Raw genomic sequence first — 27368 nt, 5'->3', positions numbered from 1 at the left:
CTGCCTGTCTTACACACCCTTGTATAACCACAAGTCCCAAGAGAAGCGGAGTGGTTAGCGTGTGTACATGTAGTTCTTGCATCTTGCAGAAGAATGGTCTGGCAGTTCGTGTCAATAGAGGGTTTGCAGGGTAAACCTTGAGACTCGGGTCTGGGAGATAAGAGAACGGGGGCAGTGTTTTGAGGTAACTGCGTTCACAACAAGACGCAACTTTCTGACACCCGGCCCAGAGACCCCTACACAAGGGGAAGCTGAGGAACGACGGAAGGACGAAGCCCGGGAGGGAGACCGCGAGCCCTCAGGGCGGGCGACCCCATCCGTGGGGGCTCTCAGGGGCTGGGGCTGGGGCCGGGGCTCGGTGTCGGTGACGCCGCTGCCGGGGGCCGCGCGCAGCAGGGGCCGCCCTCACCCCGCCCCCCCCCCCCAATGCTCCCTCACAGCCCGGGGGCGGCTCCCGGCCCGCGCTCCGCCGCCATTGGCCGAGCCGCGCCCGCCTCCCGCCGCGCTCCCCCGCGGCCATTGGCGGAGCGGGAGTAGAGGGCGGGCGCTCCGGAGGCGGTGCTCACCGCCCATTGGCAGGGCCGGAGCCGCTCCGCTGGTGGGCGGGGCTTCCTTCCGCGTTTCCCATTCGCTGAGAGATCGTCCGCGGGTTCCCATTGGTCGGCGGAGCGCCGGGCGCTCGGGGCGCTTCCTGCTTCCGGCCGGCGGGGCGGCAGAGAGGAGCCGGGCGGCGGAGGGGGAAGGCGCTCCGCGGGCGGGGCCGGGGCCGCGGCCGGGGCCTGCTCCGCGCCCGTCCCGCGCCGTCGCCCCGCGCCTGCTGGGGGCTCGCCGGGCTCGGGGCGGCGGCAGGTGGGTGCGGCGGGGCGGGGCTGGGCGGGGCGGGGAGGCGCGGGGCAGCGCGGCGCGGGCCCGAGGGAGGCAGCGGCGAGGCGAGGCGGGGCGAGGCGCTGCTGGGCCCTGGGGCGCGGGTCACGAGTTGTCAGCTCGAGGATCGTAACGTGGTTGCTGGGGTTAAGGGGCGCGAGCAGGCAGCCTGGCGGGCCGCGGCGGCTCTTCCCCGCAAGCTGTTTGCACAGGAGATGCAGAGGGGGTTGGTGAGAGGGCTGGTAAGTCATTGCTTGCTGACTGGCTGCTCAGGGCGGTGAGATAAAGAGCAGCGGCTCGTGGCTGAAAGCCGTGCCAGCGTTCAGCCTGCTGGGCTCTGCTGTGGCTGAATCGATGCTAATTAACACGCTCGGCAGCAAACGTTCGTGCGGTCCCGAGGCAAAATTCAGAAAAGGATCTCAGAGAGTCCTCGTGACTTGTGCTTGAGTAAAAAAGGTTAGGATTTGGTGTCTCTCGGGAGCTGTGAAGTGTTTCTAGACTTCTACTTCTCCTTTTTGCAGTCAGGATTGAGGAAGTGGCCAGTGATTGACTCTGTGACTCTGCGGTTAGTTTGCAGGGGGGTGAAATGGTTAATCCCCTCTGTTCTTTGCGGTGTGTACCCAGGATGTCCTCGCCCTGCCATACCTCTGCTGTGCTGGTGGTCTTCATGGCACTTGCTGTTGGTGTGGGGACTGAGCCATCAAAAGAGCAGAGCTGCGATGTGGTCGGTGATGAGAGCAGTGAGTCACAAATGGAAAAAGCCCTGCTGAAGAAACTGGAACCCCTGAGCCAAATGAGGTACAGTATGGGCACGTGTCAGCTTGCTGTGGGCCTTGGGGTTGCACCGTGCCCAAGTTAAGGTCAGGCGGAGAGAAGAATTTGGGGTCAGACTTCAGGACGGGCTCTGCCATTAGTGTGGGCTGTGACTGGCTTCCCAGGTCTTGAGTGTTACTTGCTTTGAGCCCTACTCGTTGTCATTCAGCGGGCTGTCTGTTCTGTCTTCTCTCTGCTGCAGGTTTAATGCGACTGTGGAGATAAGCGAAACAGAAAACTACACCTACCAGTTCAGGGTGTGCAGGCAGGTCAATGACAGCTCACATGATTTTGCTGGCCTAATACAAAGGGATAGAAAGACTGGAAAGACTACGGTGGTAGGAAGAATCAATGAAACCCAGGTCTTCAATGGAAGTAAGGCCATGTGCAGTATCTCTTACTTGGTATCTTTAGCCTATGGGTCTGGATTTGCAACCTATATTCTTTCTCTCTTGGCAGGTGACTGGATCATGCTGATTTATAAGGGGGGTGATTCATATGGTACGCACTGCAGTGGTGAGAAGAGAAGAGCTGTGATAATGATTTCTTGCAAGCGGGGAGTTATGGCGGTGAGTGACAGTGCGAGGTGGGAGAGGAGCAGGAGGCGCTCAGACATTCCTTATAACAGAAGGGCCTTGAGGAGGCAGTGAGGTTTTCTTCTGTTCTCCAAGGCTGTTGCGTAGTTGTACCAACAGTGATAAAACTGCTTTCTGGTAAAGTTCAGCTTGCCTGGGTGTATTTTCAAGTGATTTGACTTTTCCTAAATTGCAGAGCTCATTCAGCATTGTTTCGGAGGAGCGTGAAAAGGAGCAGGACTGTTTCTACCTCTTTGAGATGGACAGCAGTGTGGCTTGTCCAGCTGAGGATTCCCACCTCAGTGTTGGCTCCATTCTACTAATCACGTGAGTCACTGGAAGAGCCGTTCGTGTTTGGGCCGTAATCTCCAAGGCCATTTAGAAAAGCAGCAAGTGTTATACTAGTCCAGGCCGTTGTAATATACCTGCCCACGGCTACTGTTGAATGTGAGTGTGCCTCTGAGCTTTGTAGACAAGCTGTAGCATAAGGCACAATGCTGCGGAGCTGCTCTGTTCCCTGCAGACATCCCCCGTCATAGTTTACAGATTTGTGCACTGAAACGTGGAAGGTGTGACATTCTGGAACTGTACAGCAGCTCTTTTCCGGAGCTGGAAATTCAGACTAGGAGTCTTGACTCTTCATTTCCTGTGTTTGTGCTTTGGGGCACTACTTTATGTAATGCTCCTGGAAGATACTTACTACCAGATCAATACTTTGGAGACCTTTTCTAGTGTGGTCTTGCTAAACAGATCACTTCTTTAAGTGGTGCTCAGCTACTTCCCCCAGTGCCAACCTGAGACAAGTAACTGGCTTGGAAGAAATTGTTTGTAGGATTTTCTGAGCTCTGACTTTTAATTCTGCCCTCCAGATTTGCCTCGGTAACTGCAGTCTACATTGTTGGTGGGTTCCTCTTCCAGCGCCTTGTAGTGGGAGCCAAGGGCATGGAGCAGTTTCCTCACTTTGCCTTCTGGCAAGATCTGGGCAATTTGGTGGCGGTGAGTGAAAATCTGTCTGTGTATTTGCAGTCTAGGCCTGTGTGTTAGGATAAGAGAGAATGGTAAAATGGTAGCTTCCTTGTTGTCATGGACTGTATTACTTGGGTGGTAGACCTGCCACAGTGCGCCCTGTGGCAGAAGGAGAGGTTATTTTCTTGGAGTGTGGAGGGGAGGGGGCAGAGGGAGGGCATTACTGACTGACTCCTTGCTGAGGCTGGATCCCTGCTGCTCATTGTGGTTAGCAGTTTTCAGGTAGGAATGTTAAGCTGGGAGCTGTGAAATGTTTGTGTCGGATTATGTGAAACCATTCCTTGGTCACCTTAGGCAGTGCTGCTTATCCTCCACGTGTGTCTCAGTGTTGCTGCATCCTGTTAATTGGCTCCATGTCCTACTCCAGAGCTAACGAACTGTCAGGATTGACTAGGGTATCTGCATGTACGTGCCTCTTGCCCAGGCAGTGTTCTGTGGACCTGCCCCAGGTAGCAGTGGGGTGGGAGTGGTCCCATAGCAAACCAGGAGCTGCTGAGCCTGCGCAGTCTGACTCCAGTGCAATAACCTGTGCTTGCAGGACGGCTGCGACTTTGTCTGTCGATCTAAGCCCCGAAACGCACCGGCTGCGTACCGTGGTGTGGGCGATGACCAGCTGGGTGAGGAGTCCGAAGAACGGGATGACCACTTGCTACCCATGTGATGGGCTCTCAACACCGAACTCTCCTCCCCAGCGCTTGGTTAATCGGATGCTTCCCAGCCAGTTCTTCTCTCACTTCTGGTTTTCTTTCTACGATTTGCTTTTGCTGCCTCTGGTATGTCAAATCTCATGGATGCCTCTGTGTGTGAACAGCACTGGTCCCTGATCATGTGGCTTATGAATGTAATGCTGCTTTTCTTCAAAAATGCAGCAGAGCTGGGGGGGGCAAGTGCTGAGAGCTGAGAAGACTCAGGAATAAAAGATTAGTCAGAGGAATAAAAAAGAGCCATGGATAGGTGTAGAAAGGGAAAGGAGGCAGTGGGTTAAAACAGCAGAGGCTGTAGGGGAGGGGGTCTCTTTCTTTTTTCCTCCTAGGGTTTACAGGATCTGTAAGACACTGGATTTTTTTTTTTCTTTGAATGCATTTTCAGCTTTTGTAGCTTCTGCACTGTTACACACAGTTTCTGCCAGCATAACCTGCACAGAGTGCTCTGTGCCGGACTTGTTGAGGATGGAAGAGGCATTGGCACCCCTGCAGTCCTTTTTCCTAATGGAAATGCATGGAAAAGTACATGCCCATTTCTTACAACAGATATCAAGGTATGCATATGCCATCCTCTCAAACCTGAGAGGGACAATGCTAAAAAAAAAAAAAAATATATAGGAATCCAGTCTCATGACTTTCCAGTTCAGCTGAAATATTGTCAGTCTTCTCTATCAGTGAGAATCAAAAGGCAATGATGTCCTGCTAAGTAAAAGGGGCATTTGCTGAAAGTGAAATGGTCATCAAGGGAAAATGGGAAGGTCAGAGGTAGCTGCCGCTTGAGTTCTGTTACAAGTCTGTCTGAGGCTAACTGCCCACATAGCTCAGTTACTGTCCGAATTCCCTTACACACTACAGTTCCTTGTTTGGCAAAGGGCTTTCCTGTGAAGCTACCAAAACTGATAAAGGAACCATGGAAGCCAAGGGTAAAAATGCCAACACATTCAAAACTGTGTTCAGGGACGCCTGTGCTTACAGCATCAGCTTTGATTAAATCATTGTCCCTGTAAGCAGGGTCCAAAACCAGGCTAAAGATACTTGCCCTGTGCAAATGGTACTTGCACGCTGCTGCTGGCTGGGAGTGAGAGAGAACCTTCCCCTTGGGCACTAGTGAAAAGTAGGTACAGCTAATTTTTAAGGCTTAATTGGAGCCTTTAGGAACTTGGCACCTGGTTCCTAATTGCCTTCGATGTGAGGAGCTAGACTCTACACAATCCTATTCTGCCATATTATGGGTTGGCAGAGAACCATCTTCAGTCTTGAGGGTGGAGACTGTGAATGAGCAAGCCACTTCTGCTTTTAGCACAGGCAAGGTTTGTATATTTGTGTACTGCCAAAGCAGACTGAACAGTGGCAGGAGGGGCAAAAGAGGCACCCTGCTCTCTTGCTGGGTTGAGTGGACAAACAATTCCTGCTGTCTTTGATTTTTGTTATGGTCTCAGTCTTTCTCATAACATTGAAAAAATAGGAAGTCACTAAGCCTGTTGTTACTGTTTTTCATGGTGGTGTGTAAGGTATTTTTTTTGTACAAAACACAACTTTCAAAAATAAAATGACCAAAAAAACCTGCTGGAGTATTACGCTGATAATAGGTTTCTTTAGTACCAGGCCACCTTTGTTAGCTAAGGGCAAAGGGTCTTCAGTATCTGCTGTCTTGTGCCCCGACTGTCTCCTCAGGTTATACACACCTTTCGGACTGAAACTTTAGAAGCTCATGGAGTTACAGAGGAGAAAAATTCCCTATATTTTTCTGAAACAGTAAGAATCAAAGTTCTTGTTGTTTCTCTTCTCAATTATCTGATATAAAAGTTATAAAGCAGCCAGACTTGTAAAGCCTGAACAAGCATTTTTTTTTATTAAGAACACTGAACATGAAATAATGTGAAACGTTTCCATTTCACTGAAATAAATCCAGTCCTCAAAGGCAGCTAGTAATATACATGGCTGCCTACCCTGCTGAGGGTTAAACTAAACATGAGTTTTGTCACAGTCAGCCTGCTAAATAAAATGGTTTGTGGCAGCTTTCCTTTACTGTTAGAAGTTCTAAACTCCCCCCATCTGTGCGTGCACACCATCCCCCCCTTCTATTTAGGCTGAAAAGCGTTATCAGGCAGCTTCCTTTGGGCCTGTGTTAATTAAAGATCAGAAGTTGCCTCCACATTGTAGCATCTTCTGAGCACTTCCCCCTCTTTTTCTGATGAGTCAATAAAGAGCCCATTCCAAAGATCTCTCACGTTTTCTTACTTAGGCCCTTAGGCCTTCCCCCATGCAATTACAGCTCTCCTACAATAGTAGGTGTTTTTCAGACAGAACATTCTTGCATTTCACTCAAGTATGCATATGAAACTTCTGAAAATAGAAAAGTTTTTTTTTTTTTAAATCTTGCTTTCAGGTATGTGGCTGTAGGGGACACTTACATCTTCATGCTTTGTAGAGTGTTTTTTTTTTTCCTTTTTTAAAGCAGATGTGCTGGAAGAAAACAACTGCCCACAGTTTTGCTTTTGCTGAAGTGTCACAAAACTTCTGGATTTGGTCCTTAAAAACTGTGGGAGCTGAGTAGCAGGGGCTTAGCCTAGAACATAGTTGTACCCCTTAGAAAGAAGTACTAAAGGATCATAATTCAGTTGGAGTGTTTTTTGTTTTTTATACTGAGGAAGAGAAGTATTTGTCTTACATCGTCACCAAAAAAAGTCAGAGGCAGGTAATACAATCCTGCCAGCTTAAACTTTGTCCCATAAGCTCTCCTGAGGATAATAAAGACAGACACAAAAATAATACAAACAGGTAAGAGAACAATCCCCACCCCCACCCCATAAAACAAATCAAAGAAGCAAAAAGAAAAACCAACAAAACAGCTGATTTATGAAGAGCCTTGGTGCTTCTTGAGACTGCTTTGGATCTGTAAATTATACCCTCGCACTCACATACTGGGGAGACAGACCAAGTGGTATAGGATTTCCTAATGTAAGACAACCCCCCACTCTGATTTCCCCATCACCTTGTCATAAGTACTCAGGATAAATGCTCCTCTGACTGTTTCAATGAGGAGCATCTGGAGTGAATAGCTGCCGAAACACTCAGTCTTTGATCTGAATCTCTACAGGAGACAGTAAAGCTAAGGCAGCTCCTATTGCCATGTGCCTTCAAGTTTGGTATGCATGCTGGAATGGCTATTAAACCCAGTTCATAAACAGCCTAGGTTAGTTTTTTAGAATTGTAACAGAAGCAGCCTCTTGCTCTAGTTCTTTTTTGTCCACATCTGTCACTTGAAATTTACTAATTTGCTTCCTAAATGCCTCAAGCACAGCTGCCCCCAATATCCATACAGGACAGGGTCTTCCTATGCTTCAAGTTCTGACACAAGACTCAAATAAGATTCAACAAACCTGCTGTAGCAAAAAGGGACAAGGGCCCCTTTCAGAAGTCTGCTAAAACAGAAAGAAGTCTCCTTTCCCTTCTTGATGTGGTAAACGGGAGAGGCATATTCAAAACCAGGAAGAAGGCAAGTTTCAAAGGCCCCAGGTAGGAGTTTTCATCCCCCTTGTAGCACCATTAAAAGACCAAAACATGGGCTTGTACACGGCAGTTTCAGTCAAATTCCTTCTCATTCTTCTTGAATACAAGACCACAAGGGATCATCCCATTCTTCCCTGCCCCAGCAGGATCCTGCAAAGCTGGCAGCTGCTCTGGGTGTCAGAGCTGAAGTGAATCTACTGCCACGAGCTGTTAGGTCTCCTTGAGGACGTTGATCTTGGCACAAATCTTGAGAGCTGGTCCCAGCTTGATGTTCATGGCACTCATGAGGTGTTCCTCCTTCAAAAGCAACAGGGCCTGGCCATCTATTTCCTGTGATCGAAACTCCTCTGCAATCTCCTGGCACCCTGCGAAAGCAAGGAAACGGCACTGAGAAACAGATTCCCACTCTTTACAGACCCCTGGCAGGCACAGAAAGTAAGCTAGGAATCACACCGATCTCCCCTCCCCACGCAGGCTGCCTGAGGAGTACAACTCATCCATTCGCATGACCCACTCCAGTTCAGAACCGTGCACAGAGCACAGTAAAAGCACCAGATACCACTCTCAAAGATTTCCCCATGCTACTGGATCAGAGGGCTGCAGAAACGCAGCGTAACCTCACCTTGCAATGATGCAATGAACTCGTACACCTCCTCCACACTCCAGCGACTGGGATTGCTGGACAGGAAGACTGGGTTGATGCCGTGTAGATCCGGGGTAGGTGGGGCCATGCTAGAGTTTGCCAGGTCCCTCTCTCCGTGGCTGGCCCGTACTGACAGGGGTCCTGGAGACGTAGGGGACAGAGCCTCATCATAGCTGGAGTTATCAGAACCTCGACTCGAGTCCTCTTGACCCTGTAAGCCCACAGAAAAGAAAGAAAAAGTGTGATTATTTTTTTTTAAACCACAGTTACCAGGCGCGAAACCAGACAATGGCAACAGTACAAGTCCCAGCAGTCTGGGGCAATTTTCTCAGGCTTAGTCCAGGGGCAGCTGTCACAAGAGCTCACTGAAGGGACACGAAAGTAAAAATCTCGTCTCCCTTCCTCTTCCTTTTCCCCATCCTCCCCTAGTCCATTCCTCTTCCTCATGTCAGCTCTGGAGCTCTTTCAATCCTTCTATAATCTGATTCAAGTAATTAATCTGAAAAAAAGCTAACCGTACAGGAAAAGTGGATTGTTTTCTACCAAACCTGGCAGCTGATCACACTCACTGGGATGTCTGTGACATGCTGGAGTGAATACCGAGTAAACAAATACAAATGTTAATCCACTTTTTGCAGTTGATGAGCAATTAGAGCAGCTTACTGTGCCTTGCGTAACGACCGTGTCAATGCGCACTGGTCACGTACTGTACAGCTACATACACTGAGAACCTGGTACCTCCAACAGTGACGATTTTTATGCTGAAATCTGCCTTGAAATCTGAATTTCTGCTGAAATCCGCAGGCAGAACTACGGCCTTACCCTGTGACGCTTGCCCTGGATCTTTGTTCGAGCAATTTCAGAGCTGCTGCGCCGCGATCCCCGTCGGCGCACACGAGCATAGTTGGCTTCCTGGAATTCTTTCATCTTCTTTCTCTGCAACCGAAACTGATGGCTGCAGCTGACATTGTACCTCAAATAAGTAGAAGCAGAGCAGCAATTAGGAAACAGCAATTAACTGAACGTACTGTTTCTCCTTTCTCTAGATGTGGATGAAACTTCTCTTTACCATCAAATTCTCTTCTTCCTCCTTCTAAGAATTCCCCCTGGAAGGAACCAGTCCAGACTTCTCACAAGCAATATTTGGACACCAGAGTCTTGATCTAACATCTGAAGGGTCAATTAAGTCATTCCCCTAAGGGAAAAAAGACCCATAACAAGCACTCTGCTATCAATAGGAGGCAGCAATGACTAGTGTAATTTCTCCACGGGATTTCCCCCCCCCAGCTTTCCCTTCTGTCTTTACTACCAACAGAGCAGACAGCTACCAGTAAGCATTCATTTAGCCAGTCAAGTGTACTTGAGAGGTTCTTTGGAGCCCAAGAACTTCCCTCTTTCCATCTCATTTCCTGAGCAAGTAGGAAATCCTGCTTACACTCAACACCACATCCACCTCCTCCAGACCTAGAAGCATTCACAAATCGTAAAGAGCTCCAGTACTAAAGGGTCTCCGTGGTCCATGCATCCCACGTAGGGAGAATCAGATGTACTGAAGTACTGTACACTACCTGGAGAAGGGACACACGCCTAGTTCCCGAGAATGCAAAGAGGATGATGTTGTCTTGCTATTACCTTTTAGCACAGGTCATGGAACAAAACCTCTTGGAGCCACGGAACTGGGTGGCTGGGGCATACTTCCCACAGTATTCACACTTCAGCAAGTTTGCCTTCTTATCAAGCTCTAGTGAGATACAGAGATATACACCATTTGATGATTTGAGCTGAAACAAATCACACGTAATGATTCTTCATTGCACTACTCTTCCTTTGAGCAGACAGATTCCAAACACTATTGTCTTTTGAAACTACTAAATTAGTGTGGGCAAGAAGCTGGTAGAGGAGAGGCAGAAGCTCCACTAATTAGGACCCCAGGATATTAAGAGTAGTGTATTTCTCCTTGTCCTTTTTGCTAAACAAGCAAGAAATAGCATATCCCTCATATCCTACAAGGCTGTGGGGGAGTCTCTATCTGCACTCTGCTGCGTCCATACATCCTTCACAGTCATTACAGATACAGTTCAGATTCTGCTTACTAACATAGGGTGTGTTAGATTGTATTAACAACAACATAAAAAGCAGTATCTTCTGGCACTTGAGAAAAGAAGATCCTAGGTCTGTAGCTTGAGACACTCCAAGGTGTTAGCAGGACAGAAAGGGATATGTGTCCGTAACGTATAAAGTAGATAATGAAGTAACAGCAGAAACTTTCAGTACCACTAGCGAGGTATCCCAGCGCTGAAACTCACCCATAGAAGCACTGTCCCCTCCTGGAGAATTGCTAGACAGGTTTTCACTCTGGCCAGAAGGAGCCCCTCCCTGCAGTGGTTTCTCAGATTCTTTCAGCAGCTGAGAACCCACCTAGCCAGGAAGAGAAAGAATTTGGCCCATCAGTAAAGGAGCTCTGTGCCCACCACTCTCTTCTGAAGCATATGCCACTCACTCCTTATTGTAACTCAAAATAATCCCTCTGCATACTAAGGAAGGAGAGACGCTGAACAAAGTTACTCTTCCCTTATTCGCAGACGTGGCAGATTCATTCCAAGATCACCAAGTACTGTCTGCTTTGAATATCCTGCAATTCCATGCAACTTTATTTCCCCTTATTTGCTTTAACTTCACCTGCTGCTTATTTAAAATGCAGCACATCTTTCCCTCAGTAGAAGTCAGACAGAAGAACCTTCTTATAATTCCTGCATAAATCATTGCTTTGGGGACTATCGGAGAAAATGGTTCCCATCACACTTGCCAGTTCACATTTCCCATCTCACTCCAACCTGTCGTCTTTAATACCAACTCGATGCTTTGCTTCATGAATGAAACCAGTTTCCTTTGCCTTCCTCTCACTTTTGTGAGCTAAAAAAGCTTACATGGAACACAGGGAAATAAAGTCCTGTCCAAAGATGGATGCCCACCACCCTTCCAAGAGACAGCTACACCTCCTTTCCCCACAGCAGTGAATCCTTACCGGAAAGGGTTCTGCTCCTTCCTGGATGACAAAGCCCTCAATGATGTGTGTGAGGATCTGGGGCTTAACAATGGCTTGTGGGGGTTTGGAGTCTCCCATCTGACGTGACACCATTGCTAGGTTTGGGGTGGGTGCAGAGGTGGGGGTGACTGATGCTCCTTCACTGGAGGTGGTATTTGGGGTCGCAGCGGCAGCAGGATCGGATTTATCTGGAATGTTAACAGCACCAAAGTCACTGTTACTATTGCTCCGCTTACTTCAAGTGGAACTTGAGATCAGATCGTTAGTACAGAAAAAACAGAGCTCTCCTTTTGTACCTCACCTCCAAAGCCATTCTTCTCCTCCATGTTTTTGGGGCTGTCTGTCACAGGAGAAGACCTGGCAGGCAGCAGTGCAGTGACACTGGCTGATTCCTCCTTCTCCTCCTCTGACTCCGCCTTGCGTTTTACTGCTAAGGTCTGAGACTTGCCCTGAATGAACGAAGAGGCACACGTAAGCAGAGAGAAGAGCCCCAAAGCAGAGAGCAACACAGATGGAAGGCAACACGATACATCCTGCTCCATCAGACTTCATCTCCAGCCTGGTTCCCACTCCTGGAAATGAATCCAGCTCCCATCTTTGTTTAGGAGCATTTACCTAGCAGGGAGCTAAAACTTCAGAAGACATACATACCACAGAACTACTGACTAAGATGTAGCATCCTGGTTGATATATCGATACACTGATATAACACCAGGACACCCTGCAAACCTTGAGGGATTATTCCCGGAAGAAATGGAATGGCATTCACCCAGCGGTTTCCAAACAGGCTTTTGGCTAAATCAGATCAGTTCCAATGAAGAAACAGAGTCAAAACAATAGGGGAAGTATGCTGGGTGAGAGCAGAATTGTCCCTCAGCTGTAAAATCAGACAAATCCTGTTGACAGCTCCCTGAAGAAGCAGCCAGTTTAGAAACAAACTGACACATTTTGCCCTTGACTACACAAGCGAAAACCCAGTCAAATTAACAGTCTCAGCAACTGACTATGGCTATCTGAGCTGAAAGTGTCAGTGTCCCAGGGAGTCAGGCAGGCCGTGGTTGGCCAATTTAGAGCAGCACACGAGGCCTATGGAACATAAGCCATCTTTGTCTACCTCTGCATAGTCTGTTGCTCGGGAATCCTCTGAGATCTAGAGCCAGCCCTGCCTCAGTGGCTGATAACCACACACCGAGGGGTCTCTGGCCTGGAGGTATCTGCACCTAGTGGGGAGAGGGGAGCTCAGGCTTCACAGTCCACTCAGCTGTCTTCTCTCTCCTGAGAGACAAAGAGGCCAACTGCTGTTAAATGGGATATTTAGGACGTGATGTGGACATCTACTCCATTTGAATCGGGGTCCAAGTCTCACCAGTTTGTGTCATGCAAGCCTCTGAATGATCACATGAAAGAAAACTGTTTGTAGTCAGTAACCACAAGGGCTGGACTGGAATCAGCATTTTTGAGAGGAAAAGCCTCTATATCCCTTAATCCAAACCTCTTATTCCTCCCGTCCCACCGACCCAGGGCTGGAATGCAGTTAGTGTCCTAGGACTGAACAAAGAGAATCCATGTGGTATTCCCCTTCTTGATGGTCTCACTTACTGGCAGCTGGACAGACTGCATGTAGAACGCTGCTGGCATCTGAGCCACAACTGGAGAGGAGGCTGGGCTCTTCACCATGTGGGTTGTGCCTTGAACTTGTGCCAAATTCACCCCTGTGGTGAGAGGGGGAGCTTCCTGTGAGGATGGTGGAGCTGAAGAGGATGGGGAAGCAGCATGGCCTTGGGAAACAGGCTGGACCACAGCTGGCATTCCCCGGGAAGTTGTCACTGCTGCAGCAATCTGAGCTAAACCCAGTGCTTGGGCTTGGCCTGAGCCCTGCTGCCGAGTACCCACCACCTGCACAGGAATGTGTGGCGGAGGCTGCTGCGCTGCTGACATTTTGGCAGGCCCAAGCTGAGGTGGTTTGATGGGAGCGACCATAGATTTTGACTGGATTGGAACAGGTGATTTGGTGGCTGGCTGGCAAGAACTGTCCTGCTGGAGCTGAACAGGCTGTGCCTGGGACTGCAACATCGGTTGCACCACAAGGGTCTGAGCCTGCTGCTGGTTTTGAGGTGGCGCCTGCTGCTGTGGAGGTTGAGCTTGTTGCTGCTGTTGGGTCAGAGATGGTGACTGCTGCTGTTGCTGCTGCTGGGACAGCTGGAGATGGGTGGCTGTGTGGAGGAGCTGGGACTGGCGGTGCTGGAACTGCTGCTGGTGATGAATGGCAATCTGCTGCTGAATCACCACCTGCTTCTGCAGGTGAATTTGCTGCTGCTGCTGGATCAATGAGTGTGGCTGAATCTGTGTATACGTGGCTATACAAACACAGAACCAGAGAAAAGGAGAGCACAAAGGTTAGCAACAGCACAACTGGGAACAAAAAAAAAAAAGGCAAGCAGCCACCACACTGGTTTGAATTGTTATGTTCCAAAATGACTGACAGCCAACTGGCAGAGGATAGTGGGAACTGAACGGGCTGGGATCAACTTCTGTCATTAGTAGAGCAGGATAATCCCTAGAGAATAGCATCCAGGAGCACGGCAACTGGGAGGCTTGTTGGGAAACCTCTCACCACTGAGCTTTAAATGGCACTCTTCTGAAAGCTCAACTGGTTCAAAGAGAAGGAAGAAAGCACCACTCACCTGAGCTTATCAGCGTTTGGCTGGGTGCTGGTGTAGCTGTCCGCGTCAGGTTCATGCCCACTGTCTGCTGTCCGCCACTGTCCGTTTCGCCCTTCTTTGTGGCTGCATTCTCTGTGTCCGTTTGGCTTCCCTGGCTGATAGTCACTGCCTGGGCAGCTGCTACTGGTAGTGGTTGCACCACCCCTGTGCCTTTCCTTTGGCAACTGCCAGCGGCACCTGCCGAGGCTGTCTGGCTCAGTCCTGTTGAGGTCTGGCTCCCACTGCTTGCCACCACACCCCCAGAGACACCATTGCTGCCTGCTGCCCCCTGACTCAAGTTGAGGGACTGGCCTGTGCTGCTAGAAGACACCTGAGCTGCTGCCAAGGTCTGGCCTGTACTTGTGGCCTGTGGCAGGCACGAAGCCTGGGAGTTTCCTGGTAGAGCTGCCTTCTGAGCAGAGCTTTGGAGCTGGGCATTAGTGGATGAGGTCTGCTGGCTCCTCACAGCCAAGTTCTGCACCTAGAGACACACATACAGAACACAGTCCATTTGCAACATGCATGTTTCCTCCTGGAAGTTGGAGAGAGGTACAGAACAAGAGAATGCATCAGCAATATTCTCTGCTGGGATGCAGGCCAAGCCAATGCTGTAAGTCTAACTTGGGGAGCTGGCTCATACCACAGGGCGAGGCTCAGGTGCAACCCTCCCTAGAAAACATATTAACCTGAACTGCCTTCTGCCCCATCTCTGATGGAAGTTAAAGATCTCGTGGCACTTTCTGAACAGCACTTGAGGAAAACACCATTCTTTCTGAGGCACGGGACAGCCTCCAGACCTGTCTGCCTTGTCCTCGCATTGCTAGGATCCACGTTAGCATGGCTGTAAAAGAACTGAGATACCCCTTTAAAGACCAGTAATTCCTTCACAGTTTTTGTGCCACTTGCCTCCTCTATCCGTACAGTGCTTTCCATTCAGGAGGCCTGCAGCCTTGCTGATTTCACCAGTTCCTCTGCATTTCAGTGCTACCATCCTCAGTATTTAATCCCCCTCCAAATGCAGCGTTATCTTCAAGTTCAATTGTGGCTAACTTTGCCACAAAGAAAGGGCTCCAGAAAATACAAATATGAAGTAACTGGAAATCCCAAGAATGACTAGGTTAGGACCAGCAAAATGGAAAGCCACTGCAGCTCTCTGACCCAGAGAAAGATTTACAGCTGAGTGCAGGAGCTAAGACCTTGTGGCATGCTCAGTCGTTGGCATTTTTACAACAAACCACCCAGGTTAAGGAACACTATTGCTAACAAAGACTCTTCATTGTAGAGTGAATGTCTCGCTGAAAAATGGACACAGAACTCAACAGTTCCTTTCACACAAGGACAAGTAAAAAGCTGTGAAAACATGATTGATCCAGCCCATGTCGCATCCCAGAAATTTTAATCAGAAATGAATCCAGTCTCTGGAGGCAGAAAGCAAACACCGGGAAATGATGGCAAGAGAGAGCAATATCTCTTGCCTGCAGTAGTTACAGGGACACAGAATGGGGATAAAATAGAGCGAATCTTCTGTGTAGGCAGAGGAGGCTGGAGACAAGAACCAGAGTGCAGGTTGTGTACTGGGGACAGGAAGGGCTCTGGGAGGGGGTGTCACTGACCTGGTCTGTGTCTGCATGGACCCCAGGAGACTGGGTGGGTGGTACCTCCTGCTGGACAGCAGCCACGGCCCCATTAGGCATCAGGATGAGTTGGGAGGCAAGAGGCACATTGCGGCCCAAGGTCCGGTTTACCTGCAACAGGTTCCCCAGCTGTGGCTGTTGGGGATGGGTCAGGTGATGTGGAATGAAAGGAACCAAGGGGGAAGAGAGAAAGACAGACAGCGAACCACAAGCAGATTACAAAGCAACACGAGGCTGCAATGTTGTACACGGCATTCCCCCCAGCCACCCTTCCCCACGCTGCACTGTAACATAACCCTCAAGAGCAGGAAACAGTTTCCTTCTGGAAACAAGCAGTCTTCTGTTAAATATGGGCCTGGGGCAACTCCCACAAGCTGCCCAGGACCAGCTAAAATACTTGTGTATAATTTAATTTTGAAATGTATATTCAGGACTGGTTGAGAAACAGTGATAAAAGACATACACCCAAGACCAGAGGATTACAAACTGTAAAGCCAACTGAGACACAGAACATATTTTTCAAGTAGGTAACCAAACTCCAGATAGATTATAGTCGTCTGTTTTCCATACAGCAGCACTTCATACTAATCAAAAGGATGAGAAATTTGTTCCTGTTGATTTACGTTCCTAGACTTACTTGAATCCTGACTTACATCCCTGCGTGCAGTGACTGAAGGGAGTAATTTACCATATATCTGTTCCAGCAATCAACAAGAAGAGCAGCTTTTTTTCTGCCAGTTCTACTCCAGTCTAGGATATATGTTTCACATTTATGCTCTACTGAGAAGTGCCATGGGATCTTTAACATCTATGCAGAGCAGAGACAAACATAGTTCTTAAGAATTTCAATACACAGTACAAAGCTAATTTACCCTCAAAAGCTGAGCTCAAAGTCAAATGTGGTTTCAGGGATAAGAGTTCCTCATCTGAATTTAAAACATATCGTATCAGTCTTAGAGCTGGAGTTAGCCCTAAGTAGTTGGTAGTCCCAAACAGTGAAACACTGGAGTGTCTAGAAAGTGGGGTTTATGGTAAGTACACAAAATGTGTCCTGATCTCTTACCCGGAGGTACATCTGGGCCTGTGACTGATTGAGAGGTGGTGAGGTGGTATTCCCAAGGAGCACAGACTGCGTCAGAGTTGTGGCACTGGGGGAACTCACACTCTGTGAGCGACTAATCAGCTGAGCAGCTGATGTGGTGGCTAGATTGATCTTAAAACAGAAAAAAAAAAAAAAAAAAGACAAAAATCATATAAGAAGAGATGGGGGGGGCAAAGAAAGAAGTAAAATTTCACTTACTGGGGTACAGCCAGAACAAATATTTCACAGTTTTTCCTTGTATCCCGCAGGGGTCCAAGAATAAAAAAGGAAATTCTTGCCTTAAGAGGCTATGTGATCTGAACTAGCCAAAATCTTGGATGCTAACCTCATTTGTATGATGAGCCTGAGTATCACTGCTACTTTGCAACTTCAATAAGAGATCCAAAAGAGAACTAAAAATACATTTTCTCCAGCCTCTCAAGTAAAGGGGGAAAAAAATCATAACATAATCTGCCTTAACAACTCATCTATACTCTTTGAACAAGTCCCAGTTCCCCAATACCTGCTATAAAATCATACTTCCTCTCATTCAATGAGCTACCTCGAAACAAAAGAGCATCCCCTTCCAAGCTGCTCACAACTCCTCCTTCTTATAAATCCTGATCTTCTCCTAAACCAAGAAAACATATCCCCAAAGGCTCAGGAAAAAATATATTCTCTACCTTTCCAGCTAAGAAGCCTATCCCACTCAGAAACCTTTTTGGAGCTCCTCAACCCCAACCAATAATGACAGCACCCCAAATCCTCAAGTTGTCTGTATCTTGTGGATTCTCAGCATTCCTAGAAGCTGTGTTTCCCTGGCTGCCTGCCTTCCTAAAAGACAAAGAGTAGAAAGAACAAGGGCAGAGTGGAGCAGGGTGTGGGGAAAGGCTTTGATCTGTGTAATTACTTACGGAGGCCTGGGTGGTGGTAGTCTGTTGTGGGGTGCTGGTGTTGGGGGAGCTGGCTTGTCTGCTGGCTGCAATTGTAGCCTGCAAGAGAGATTGACAGAGGAATGAGTACCTGAAAAAAAACCTTTTTTTTATCCAGCCCAAATATTTGGTTTTGTAAGAACACTAAATACCATCACCATCATCTTTTCCCATTCCCAAGAACGTTGCCCCAGTTTGTCATGCTACACACTGCAACCCCTCATCCTGATGCTCCAGTCCACTCTGTTAACGCCCAGACATCCCCTGAAATATTACCAATTTGCTCAGCTAGTCATACAGATTAGTAACAATGCAATGATAGTACTGCAAGTTACAAATTTCAGATTACAGCACATTCAGCTGGCAGAGAAAGGTAAACAGATTTTTTTTCCTTTCCTACAATGATGCCATGGCAAGCACACTGTATACGTTTAGTTGGTTTTACAACTAAGATTCACATAATACTGGTGAGGGATTCTATGTGGTCTGTGCTATAAAACTGCAGGTAGGGATTTGAAAACAACTAAAACCCGGACTAACAGCCAAGAAGCACAGCTATTGATGGAGATATTGTTACATAGACAAAAGTATACTGTCACATCACCTATAATTCATCTCATCTGAATTTGTCATCAGTTCAAGTGAGCGAAGTCGTTAAAAAAAAAAAAGTTCATTTATGCAGGATACATCATCTCAACAAACTCAATTAAAGAAACCCTTCTTCATGGAGGAGATTTACCCCAGATCCTTCTTGCTAGTAACTGGAAAAGAAACCACGTGATAGTAAGTTTCAAGAAAGAAAAACTCAGAGGATACCACATGAAGTTTCACACACAGAGAACTACATTTATCCTCAGAGAAATAACAATCTATCGTTTTCTTTAAGACTGTTTTAAAACACTACCGCATTCACTGGTGATGTAAACACCCATCTTTCATTTAATGGAGGTACAGTAGCTAGTCACATGCCTCCAATGTGCAAATTCCCTTATGTGATGCTATATTTTATCTTCCCCTTTTTGTACCTGAAAACTAAACAAAACACTCCATCAAGCTTCCAGTTTACTAGCTGTTTATATTACATTCAAAAATGTGTTTAACACGTTGCAAGTAGTGCAATTAGGTACCAGTTGTCTAATTGCAGATCAGGACCTTGGTATGTAAGCCAGAGTGCAAGTAAAGAATCATCCAGTTCCTCACCTTCTGCCCCCTTTTAACTCACCTGCTGGACAGCAGCCAAGCTGTGAAGCTGGGCACTGTTAAGCTGCTGCTGGAGCATAAACTGATGAAAGTACTGAGCGGCATTGGGCTGTCTCTGGAGTGCTTGAAGAGCCTAGAGAAAGAGGAAAACCCAATTGTTAAAAAACAGTATGCCCTTGAAACGTGATCAGAGAGAAATGAAGAAATAAGAGCCTTGGGACCATATCACATCCCCGCAGAGAAAAAAAAAAAAAAAAAAAAGCCATCAGATTAGTATAACAGAACAGGTAAAGAAGCTGCAAACTGGTAACAGACTGAATCACAGACATATTCCAGGACAGCAGGAAACACACTTTAAAAAACTTTTAAAAACTCCAGGAATTTGGCAATTTGTGCTTTAGTAGACAGACAAGTGTTCCAGCATAGTATGTATATACACCATATAGACTATATAGAGGAAATGGCACGATAAACAGAATGACTTGAACAAGGACAGCAGAGCTAAAATCCGAGTACTGACTAAATCTAAAAGGCTGGACGCTGGAAAAGTAGCTTACAAAACACAATGCACAGCACCAGACTACGGGAAGTAAAGATCAGGCCTAATACAATAATTCCTAAATCCCAAGACAGGACAGCTCTTCAAGCATATCACAGAATCATAGAACAGCTCAGGTTGGAAGGGACCTTAAAGATCATCTAACTCCACCCACCCTGCCATAGGCCAGGACACCTTCCACTAGATCAGGCTGCCCAAGGCCTCATCCAGCCTGGCCTTGAACACCTCCAGGGATGGGGCATCCACAGCCTCTCTGCGCAACCTGTTCCAGTGCCTCACCACCCCCTGGGAGAATTTCCTCCTAACCTCTACTGTCAATCTCCCCTCTTTTAGTTTAAAACCATTCCCCCTTGTCCTATCATTATCTGCCCATGCAGAAAGTTGCTCTCCATCTTTTTTATAAGCCCCCCTTTGAGTACTGGAAAGCTGCAATGAGGTCACCCCAGAGCCTTCTCTTCTCCAGGCTGAACAGCCGCAGCTCTCTCAGCCTTTCTTCATAGGAGAGGTGCTCCATTCCTCATATCATCTTTGTGACCCTCCTCCGGACTCATTCTAACAGCCCCACATCCTTCTTGTGCTGTGGGCCCCAGACCTGGTGATGATCACCTCCCTCTACCCGCTGGCCACTCCTCTGTTGATGCAGCCCAGGATGCAGTTGGCCTTCTGGGCTCCAAGTGCACACTGCTGGATCATGTTGAGCTCTTCATCTACCAGAATCCTCAAGTCCTTCTCTGCAGGGCTGCTCTCGTTGTATTTTTCTCCCAGTCCATGCTCATGACCAGGATTGCCCTGGCCCAGGTGCTCTTCGCTTGTGGGAGGGACTTTTCTCCCCAGCCCTTTTCTACAGGTTCAGGGAAATGGGAGACGTGTGAAGCCTGACTGGCAGTGAAGACTGAGACAAAGAAGTTGTTGAGTACCTCAGCCTTCTCCATGTCTGTTATTACCAGTTCGCCCTTCTCATTTATCAGAGGGGCACACTCTCCTTGGCCTTTCTTTTCTGAGCAAAGTACCTACAGAATCCCTTCCCGTTATTCCCTGCATCCCTTGCCAAGCTCAGTTCCATCTGTGCCTTGGCTTTGCTACTCCCATCCCTGCACATCTGGATCCCTGTACTCCTCCAGCATGCTCCCACCTTGACACATGACAACCCAGATGGACATGAAAAGGCTCAACACCCTTCGGCTATTGCACACTCAATCCCAGAACGCAGCAGTGTCCTACCTGCACAGCCTGTCGCTCATACAGAGACATCTGTGATATCTGAGGACGGGTGCTTCCTCCAGAACTGGAGCTGCCGCTGCTGGAGCCGGAGTTCTGCTCACTTTCAGTCTCCATGGTGACAGGATCCTGGGAGCTCAGGCTGGGATCGACTCCAGATCTAAATCGAAAGATTTGGAAACTAAGTCAGGCTAGAGAAAGAGCCAAACTGTATTTCACTGCATTACACAGCTTTTTTTTTTACTCGAATATCCCAGTACCAGGCTTCTTCCACAGCTTTGCTACATCAAAGGGGGCTGGGGATGCTCAGAGCTGAAATAACCCAGAAATTATACTCACAGTTTAAGTCTTCTGTTACCACAGTCTGAAATGTAACACACACATCCTCGTATTTTTATCACCATGCTACAATCGGACACTACAGCATCCTGAGCTCTTAACCAGGCACCAGAGCGAAGCAGCAGCTGCAGCTCATTCAGACAACCACTCGGTTACAGACCTGACCACCTCTGCTTCAAGGCTAGTGAACTCAGGTGAATTAACTGTACTTCCAGTCTCCCACTGTACTTCCACAGCTTCTCAGCACCTCTTCCTGCAGCCTCCCGAGAGGTGTAATTATTCCACAACTCCGCTGCCCTGCAAATACACCAACTCAGTCCTTTCTCTCAGTTTGGCCCCCAATCCGTAATTGTCTCTTTCTTTCTCTGATCACATGCACTTCCCGCTACTCCTTGTTCCTGACACACCGCAACTCAAATATCAGACTGGAAGCTGGTATCTGGGGTGGCAAGTTGGTTTAAGGAAGAGTGGAGCCAGAAGCAGGGTGGACAAAGGCATCACAAGCAATACTTATGAGGGGAAGCACACCACAGAGGTCATACAGAGCCAGAGAGATATTCCAGGGGCAGAAAGATGAGTTGCGGTGAACTGCAGAACTAAAGAAGGCCTGGAGAAGGCATCCATCAGCCAAGAGGAAGAGAAGAAAGACTGAAAAAAGTGCTTAGCAGAAAAGTAATGTATTGGGATGATCAGGGTGCCTTTGTGTAGCAAGAAAGATGGGCTATACCGGGAGTAATGGTAGGAGGTAGAGTGAGAACAGGAAATGTACAAAAGTGGTTAGACACAAACAGAATTCTACTGAAAAAAGTGACTTTTCAGAAGGATATCATTTGCATAAAGCTTAAAAAAAAAAAAAAAAAAACCTTCTGATAGTCTGTTTATCACTGATGGAAGATCCCATAGCATCAGCACAGCCCCTGTATTTAGACCTTTTCAAACCCAGAGTTGTCAAGCTTCACAGCCCGCACCAAAGGCAACTTCTTCCAGGTCAGTAAACAAACAGAGCAGCACAGCATACAAGGGAGTGCACCAATATTCTCTACCAGACAAGTTTCTAAACTCCTGAATGGCGCAGACAACTTTGAAGCGGGACAAGAGCATCAACATTAATAGCTGTGGACGGCTGATTGTATCAGGGATCCACTGTTCCAAACCTTCTCCTCAAAATCTGGTAAATTCCGTCACTGACCAGCACGCAGATGTTGTTCCAGTCCTGACTTCCCCACGAATCTACACCTCTGCTCTTGAGTCCTGCCTAGGCATCTATTGCTAATGCAATACTACAGTCCTGTACCTGCTCCAGCACTGACCACAGGCAGGTAACACCCAGCCACCTTTTCCTCAGCTAAAACACACTCTCTCAACTGGCCACCACTGTCTTCACCCACAACTCTGTTATAGTTAGAAGCAGACGATCAATACTCAGAACACAAGATGCTCCCCAGGGGGCAGCACCAAAAAAAGTAGATGAAGCCTAAAGCAACTGAAAAGGGGAGAGAACACAGAGATTTTCAGAGAAAGGAACTGGTGTAAATATATGAAATACTTCAAATGGGATTAAAATGTAACTTGGAGCAAAGCTGTACACGTTACACCGAGTTATCCAGTAGTTCAGCTACAAGCAAGAGACAATTACCTTACTTCCAGCACTCACTGGACCCTTCCATCAGTTGATTTAACTTGTTAACTTTACAGAAAAACTACCCTAAGCATCATTTTCAGTCAGATCAGTGAACTGTGGACTCACAGGTGAGCTAATTCAGCTGCCAGTCAGGTGGAAGAGAAGGCAACTCAGCACGCTGTTTGTCCAGCTTCACGTATGACCTTACTCTCAGGGTACTAGGAGGAGAAACCTGGCTTCCAAGTTGGTGCCCTGCTCCACCAGCCTGTATTTCCTCAGTACACAACAGCATCAGTCCTAAGGTTACCAGTGTTTTGGAGTTTGACATTGGTCTAGAGCTTCCTAAAACCAGGAGCTGGCACAAACCTGGAACCCTACTGAAACAGCAGTGCCTCTGGGATGAAAAGCATCAACAAGCATTTAGGTGTCTCTTCTGGGGACGTGGATGGAGAGGCACGCTCTCCCTTTGCAGAAGGCCAGTAAGGATTTACACCACTTGTAACAAGCAGGATTATCTACAAAACCCTTCCCAAACTCAAAAACGGGGAGCCAGGGTCTGCTGCCACCAGGAAAGTACACCCAGGGATGCGGTTCCCCAGCCTGTGTCTGGGTCGGGTTGTTTCCACTTGAAGCATCCCAGACTCGGCCCCCTCCACGCACACCTTCCCGCACCTCCCCTGTGCCCGCTGCGCTGTCAGACCCCTGGACGCTGCCCCGTGCCATGAGCGACCCACCGAAGGCATTTAAGCGAGGCATTTTCCAAAAAGCACCTTCCCTACGCCACTGGCGGACCCCCTGCAAAAGAGGGCGGTCGGTGGGAGCGATTCCCATTCAGGCGGCTGCTCCAACCGGCCGTGCCTCGCAGGGGGCTGCACCCCGAGCGGCAGCCCCGGGGCAGCACAAAGCCCCCCGGCTCGGGGCTCGGCTCCCCGGCCCTACCAGCGGCGGCACCAAAGTTTTCCTCGCTCCCCCCCCCTCCTGCAGGGCGCCCGCTCCCCTCCCACCCGGCTCCGCAGCCTCCCCGGAGCCAGCCCCACGCCTCCACCCCCACCAGCGGGGCCCCCTCCTGCACAGCCCCCTCAGGGCGCTGCGGCACGGCGGGGGCACGGCCACCTGCTGCTGCTGCTGCTGCTGCTGCACGGCCCTGCACAAAGCGCCGGGCAGCGGCGGGGCGAGGCGAGGCGAGGCGAGGCGAGGCTGCCCCCTCGCCCATCGGAGCGGAGCGGGGCAGGGCGCACAATGGCCGCCCCGCGGGCGCTGTCAGCTCGGGGCCCGGCCTCCCCCACACCTCCCTTCCCTTCCCTTCCCTCCCTGCCGCCGCCTCCTTACCGCAGCGCCCGGCCGGGCTCGGCTGCTCTGGGCACGCCCCCCCCGAGCGCGGGCAGCCGGGCCGAGCCCCGCCGGGCCGGGCAGGGCGGGGCGGGGCGGGGCGGGGCGGGGCGGGGCGCGGGGCCCCCCTGTGCCGGGGGAGGGAGGGCTCCGGGGGGTGGGAGCAGGGGGGGGGGCGGGGCGTTACCTCGCCGCCGCGGCCCCGGCCCCGGCCCCGGGGGCCCTGCGCGGCCGCTGGGGGCTGGAGGGGGCGTGGCTCCGTTAGGCTCCGCCCCCTCTCCCTTTTTTATTCTTTTTTTTTTTTTTCCTTTTTTTAAAGAATTTTTGTCTTCGGGGTTCCCCCCCGCTCCGTCACTTCCGCCCTTCGGGGCGCTTCCGGGCACGTCATGGCGCCCTCTCCCCCCCACCCCCCCCACCGCCCGCCCCGCCGCCGCTTTGCGGTTGCCATGGCGACCTGGCGGGGCCTGGGGTCCGGGCCTCAGGCCTCGGCGCTGCTGGAGGCCGGGGGCGAAATGGCTGCGGTGCCCCCTGGGGAACGTGCCGGTGGGCACAGGGCACGGCCACGGTACCTGTGCCCGCCATGGTTACAAGCACACCGCCATCAAGGCTGGAAAAGCCCTCCCAGATCACCCCTCCAACCATCCCCCTGCCACCAATGTCCCCCACCAAACCCTGTCCCCAAGCGCCACGTCCAGCCTCTCCTTGAACACCCCCAGGGACGGCGGTGCCGCCGCTTTGCTGCCTGGAGAACGTGCACACAGTGGAAACACACGTGAAAAGAGTGTAAAAAAAACAAGTGCCAGGGTTTAATGACCACACTTAGCCATGAAGACGAAGCTACGCGGCGCAGGCACTTTGTGGCCTTGCTTCACTTTAGTACTGATGAAGAACATCAGTTCTGCTGTCCATTACCTGTCTTAGGGAGGTGATCGATTAGGGTAAACTGTTACTCATTTGTAGCAATAGCACTGTTTTTCAAGAGGGATTCTTTCTAACATCACGAGAAACTTCCTATGGTGTCAGGCTAGTGGCTCGTCCCTACCAGAGCTGCTGAGTCTCCTCTAAGCACGACTGGCTGTGCACCAAGATAGCGGGGGGGGGAGAAACAAAAGAAAAGCAGAAAGGAACCACACTTCACCTGCATGTACAAGGAGCATAATCAATCCCATAAGCAACAAGTTTGAGCCTCGTGTTGCAAGAACACTGCATCTGATTCAGTAGTCCAAGTCCTGGACTATCATTTCACAGGAGATCAGTGATTTAGGACCAAAGTTGATCCCATTGATTTAGAATCAAAATGACATTTACTGCTGCCTGAAAAACTGAAAAACACACCATACAGGAAGGTGCTTAGGCTTATGCCTCCAAATGCTTGGGGTTCTTTTTTCTTTCAGATGGAAAAGTATCTGACTTATTTATTTATTTATTTTTATTTATTTAAATAAAGGTCAGATAGTGATCAAAGGAACAATGACAAGGCGGGGAACTCAGCCAACTTAATCCCTGTGAATCAACCACTCCTAAAAGCCTCAAGGGCTAAGCCATTTGTCCCTGTTGCAAAACCCACTAAAGGTGATTCAAGGGAAGAAACTCTTTCTGGAATCTGTGCAAACAAAGGGGAACTCCTGCAATAAAGAGGCATTACAACTTACCATGGGATGCTCTGGGGAGAGGGATTTTGCAACCGAACAAGAGAATTTGATGATTTGCAGGACTATAGCCATATGTTTGGGGTAATAATTACAGGAGGGGAAATGGGGGGAACAGGATGGGTCAGAGATGAACACACATGAGAAAATGCATAGAGGAGCAAACTAAGCTGCTAATTATGTAAGAAGCTTCTGGACAGTGCACTGGTCTGAACAAGTTTTGCACCTGATCATCAGCCTGTACTATATTTTTAATAAACCATTTCAGTTATTTCCTGTGTGACTGTGCTCTTTTGTGTGCGTGTGAGTGACACACTAATAAACTTAAAAGTCTTTTAGCCTGCAAGTAGGGTGAATGGTTTGAGAGCCAAAAACCCAAGAGAGGTCTATGAAGGAAAGCTTCTCTGACCACTGATCCTTAGAAACAAGGTCAGGCTATTCATGCTGTGTTTATAGGAGTGTCTTTAAAGTATTGTCTCCTGTCTGTATTAAACTTGTGTGCATGCTTATTGTGAATTTGCACACCACTCTGCTACTGGTGGGAATTCAAACACGTATGATGCTCCCATTCATTGGTCCAGGAAGGAAGGAAGCCTCTGGATCTTTCAATCCACCAGATTCAGCTGCACTTAATACTTTTTAGGGATAGCAGGTGCACCTGGCCAATATCTACAGTCCATTCTCCTTGTTCTGTTCCCACAACTAAGCAGAATAGTAGGGATCTTCGAAAATATATCACTACCTGTTCCCTTTGGTGTCTTTATAGATTGGTTTTCCATTAGTTTGTCTACATGCCCTGTGAACCTGCCAATATTGCCTGCTCCTACAACTCCCATAGCTGCATGTTCTTTTATTGTAAAGTACTTAGTTTTAAACTGAGCACCTAAAATCTAAAAACTGAGCAGTTTTAGCGTATGCCCCCAGTTCTATCATGGACAGAACTGAAGAAAGCAGATTTTTTTTTTATTTTTTTTTTTCTTAAGGACAGTTTTCTATTCTTTTTATACACTGCCTTCTTTATTTTTGTAGATCTCGATCCCCCATCTGCTCACCAAATTCTGCTCATCAGATGATAGAATCACAGCCTTTCTAGTATCTCCTCATAAAGCACTTGTTCCATCTTTAAATTATTCTCATTGAGGCTCACACTACACTTCATGAAACTGGCTGGTAAGAACTGGCTGGAAACCTGTCTAGCACTATGCCTAAATATAATCCAGGATTCATTTCATCGGCAGCATCGCTTTCTCACATTTTAGGTGCCGACCTTCCCTACCCCGAGCTTCTCAGCAAGTTACAACATCCCAACCTATTTCAGCAAAGGAATTTTGCTGGAGAAACGTCATGTTGCAGAGCAAGCTATGGAGTGATGGTGACACTTAGTGGTCCTACAGGAGAAGTGCACCTTCTGGTTCACTTTTTTTTTTTTTTTTTTAAAATCTATCAGGGAGACAGTGGTTACAAAGGAACTTTATATAAAGGCAAGTAAACAGCACTTACGCGTTGCATAAAGATACGTCTACATACTGTACTGTACAGAATCATACAGTACAAACATACAAATGGGCATCTAGCCTATGTATCTGTATTTGCCTTCTTTCCCTTACCCATACTTATTTACTCACTTCAGTCTGCCAGTATTCACTGCAGTCTGCAATCAACTTCAGACACCTCAAATCGAAAACCCTTTCTCTTGTGATGGGGAAGTCTGGAGTTTTCATATGCACTTTCAGGGAACGTGACAGCTTGTAATGGTGTTCAGCTTCAGTTGTCAAGAGTCAGATCAATAGCATGGAGAATGCAAGGGGAGACAGAAGTCTGATGCAGACTGACATCCAAGGCTGGGATGCCTTCCTGTTCAGAAAACAGGTTGACGTGACACATCCCAGTAAACCTGGAATAAGTGGGCTAAGTCTACAC

The 27368-nt window shown here is 48.6% G+C and overlaps 2 protein-coding genes across 5 annotated transcripts; one reads left to right on the top strand and one right to left on the bottom strand.

Moving 5' to 3' along the window:
* The first annotated feature begins 645 nt into the window (after positions 1-645).
* Positions 646-5548, top strand: M6PR (mannose-6-phosphate receptor, cation dependent). The gene is made up of 7 exons (XM_068701364.1): positions 646-849; positions 1489-1662; positions 1880-2052; positions 2137-2246; positions 2449-2579; positions 3122-3248; positions 3817-5548. Exons 2-7 carry the CDS (start codon positions 1490-1492, stop codon positions 3937-3939), a joined length of 837 nt encoding a protein of 278 aa, XP_068557465.1. The 5' UTR covers positions 646-849; position 1489; the 3' UTR covers positions 3940-5548.
* Positions 5549-6500: 952 nt separating this feature from the next.
* Positions 6501-23948, bottom strand: PHC1 (polyhomeotic homolog 1). Of its 4 annotated transcripts, none has more exons than XM_068701319.1 (15): positions 23800-23948; positions 20514-20670; positions 18756-18866; positions 17516-17593; positions 16584-16733; positions 15500-15655; positions 13869-14367; positions 12784-13541; positions 11486-11633; positions 11164-11372; positions 10445-10556; positions 9771-9879; positions 8961-9111; positions 8118-8349; positions 6501-7860 (listed from the first exon to the last, which is right to left on the bottom strand). In XM_068701319.1, the coding sequence occupies exons 2-15, from the start codon at positions 20625-20627 to the stop codon at positions 7706-7708; spliced, it is 2982 nt and encodes a 993-aa protein (XP_068557420.1). In that variant the 5' UTR covers positions 20628-20670; positions 23800-23948; the 3' UTR covers positions 6501-7705. The 4 variants fall into 4 exon arrangements, with proteins under 4 accessions (XP_068557420.1, XP_068557441.1, XP_068557430.1 ...); XM_068701340.1 differs by having other exon boundaries at positions 15500-15631; XM_068701329.1 differs by lacking the exon at positions 23800-23948 and adding an exon at positions 23584-23766.
* Positions 23949-27368: the final 3420 nt, after the last annotated feature.

The sequence above is a fragment of the Anas acuta genome, chromosome 1, assembly GCF_963932015.1.
Source record: "Anas acuta chromosome 1, bAnaAcu1.1, whole genome shotgun sequence".
Lineage (NCBI taxonomy): Eukaryota > Metazoa > Chordata > Aves > Anseriformes > Anatidae > Anas > Anas acuta.
This window is presented reverse-complemented; position numbering and strand designations above follow the sequence as displayed.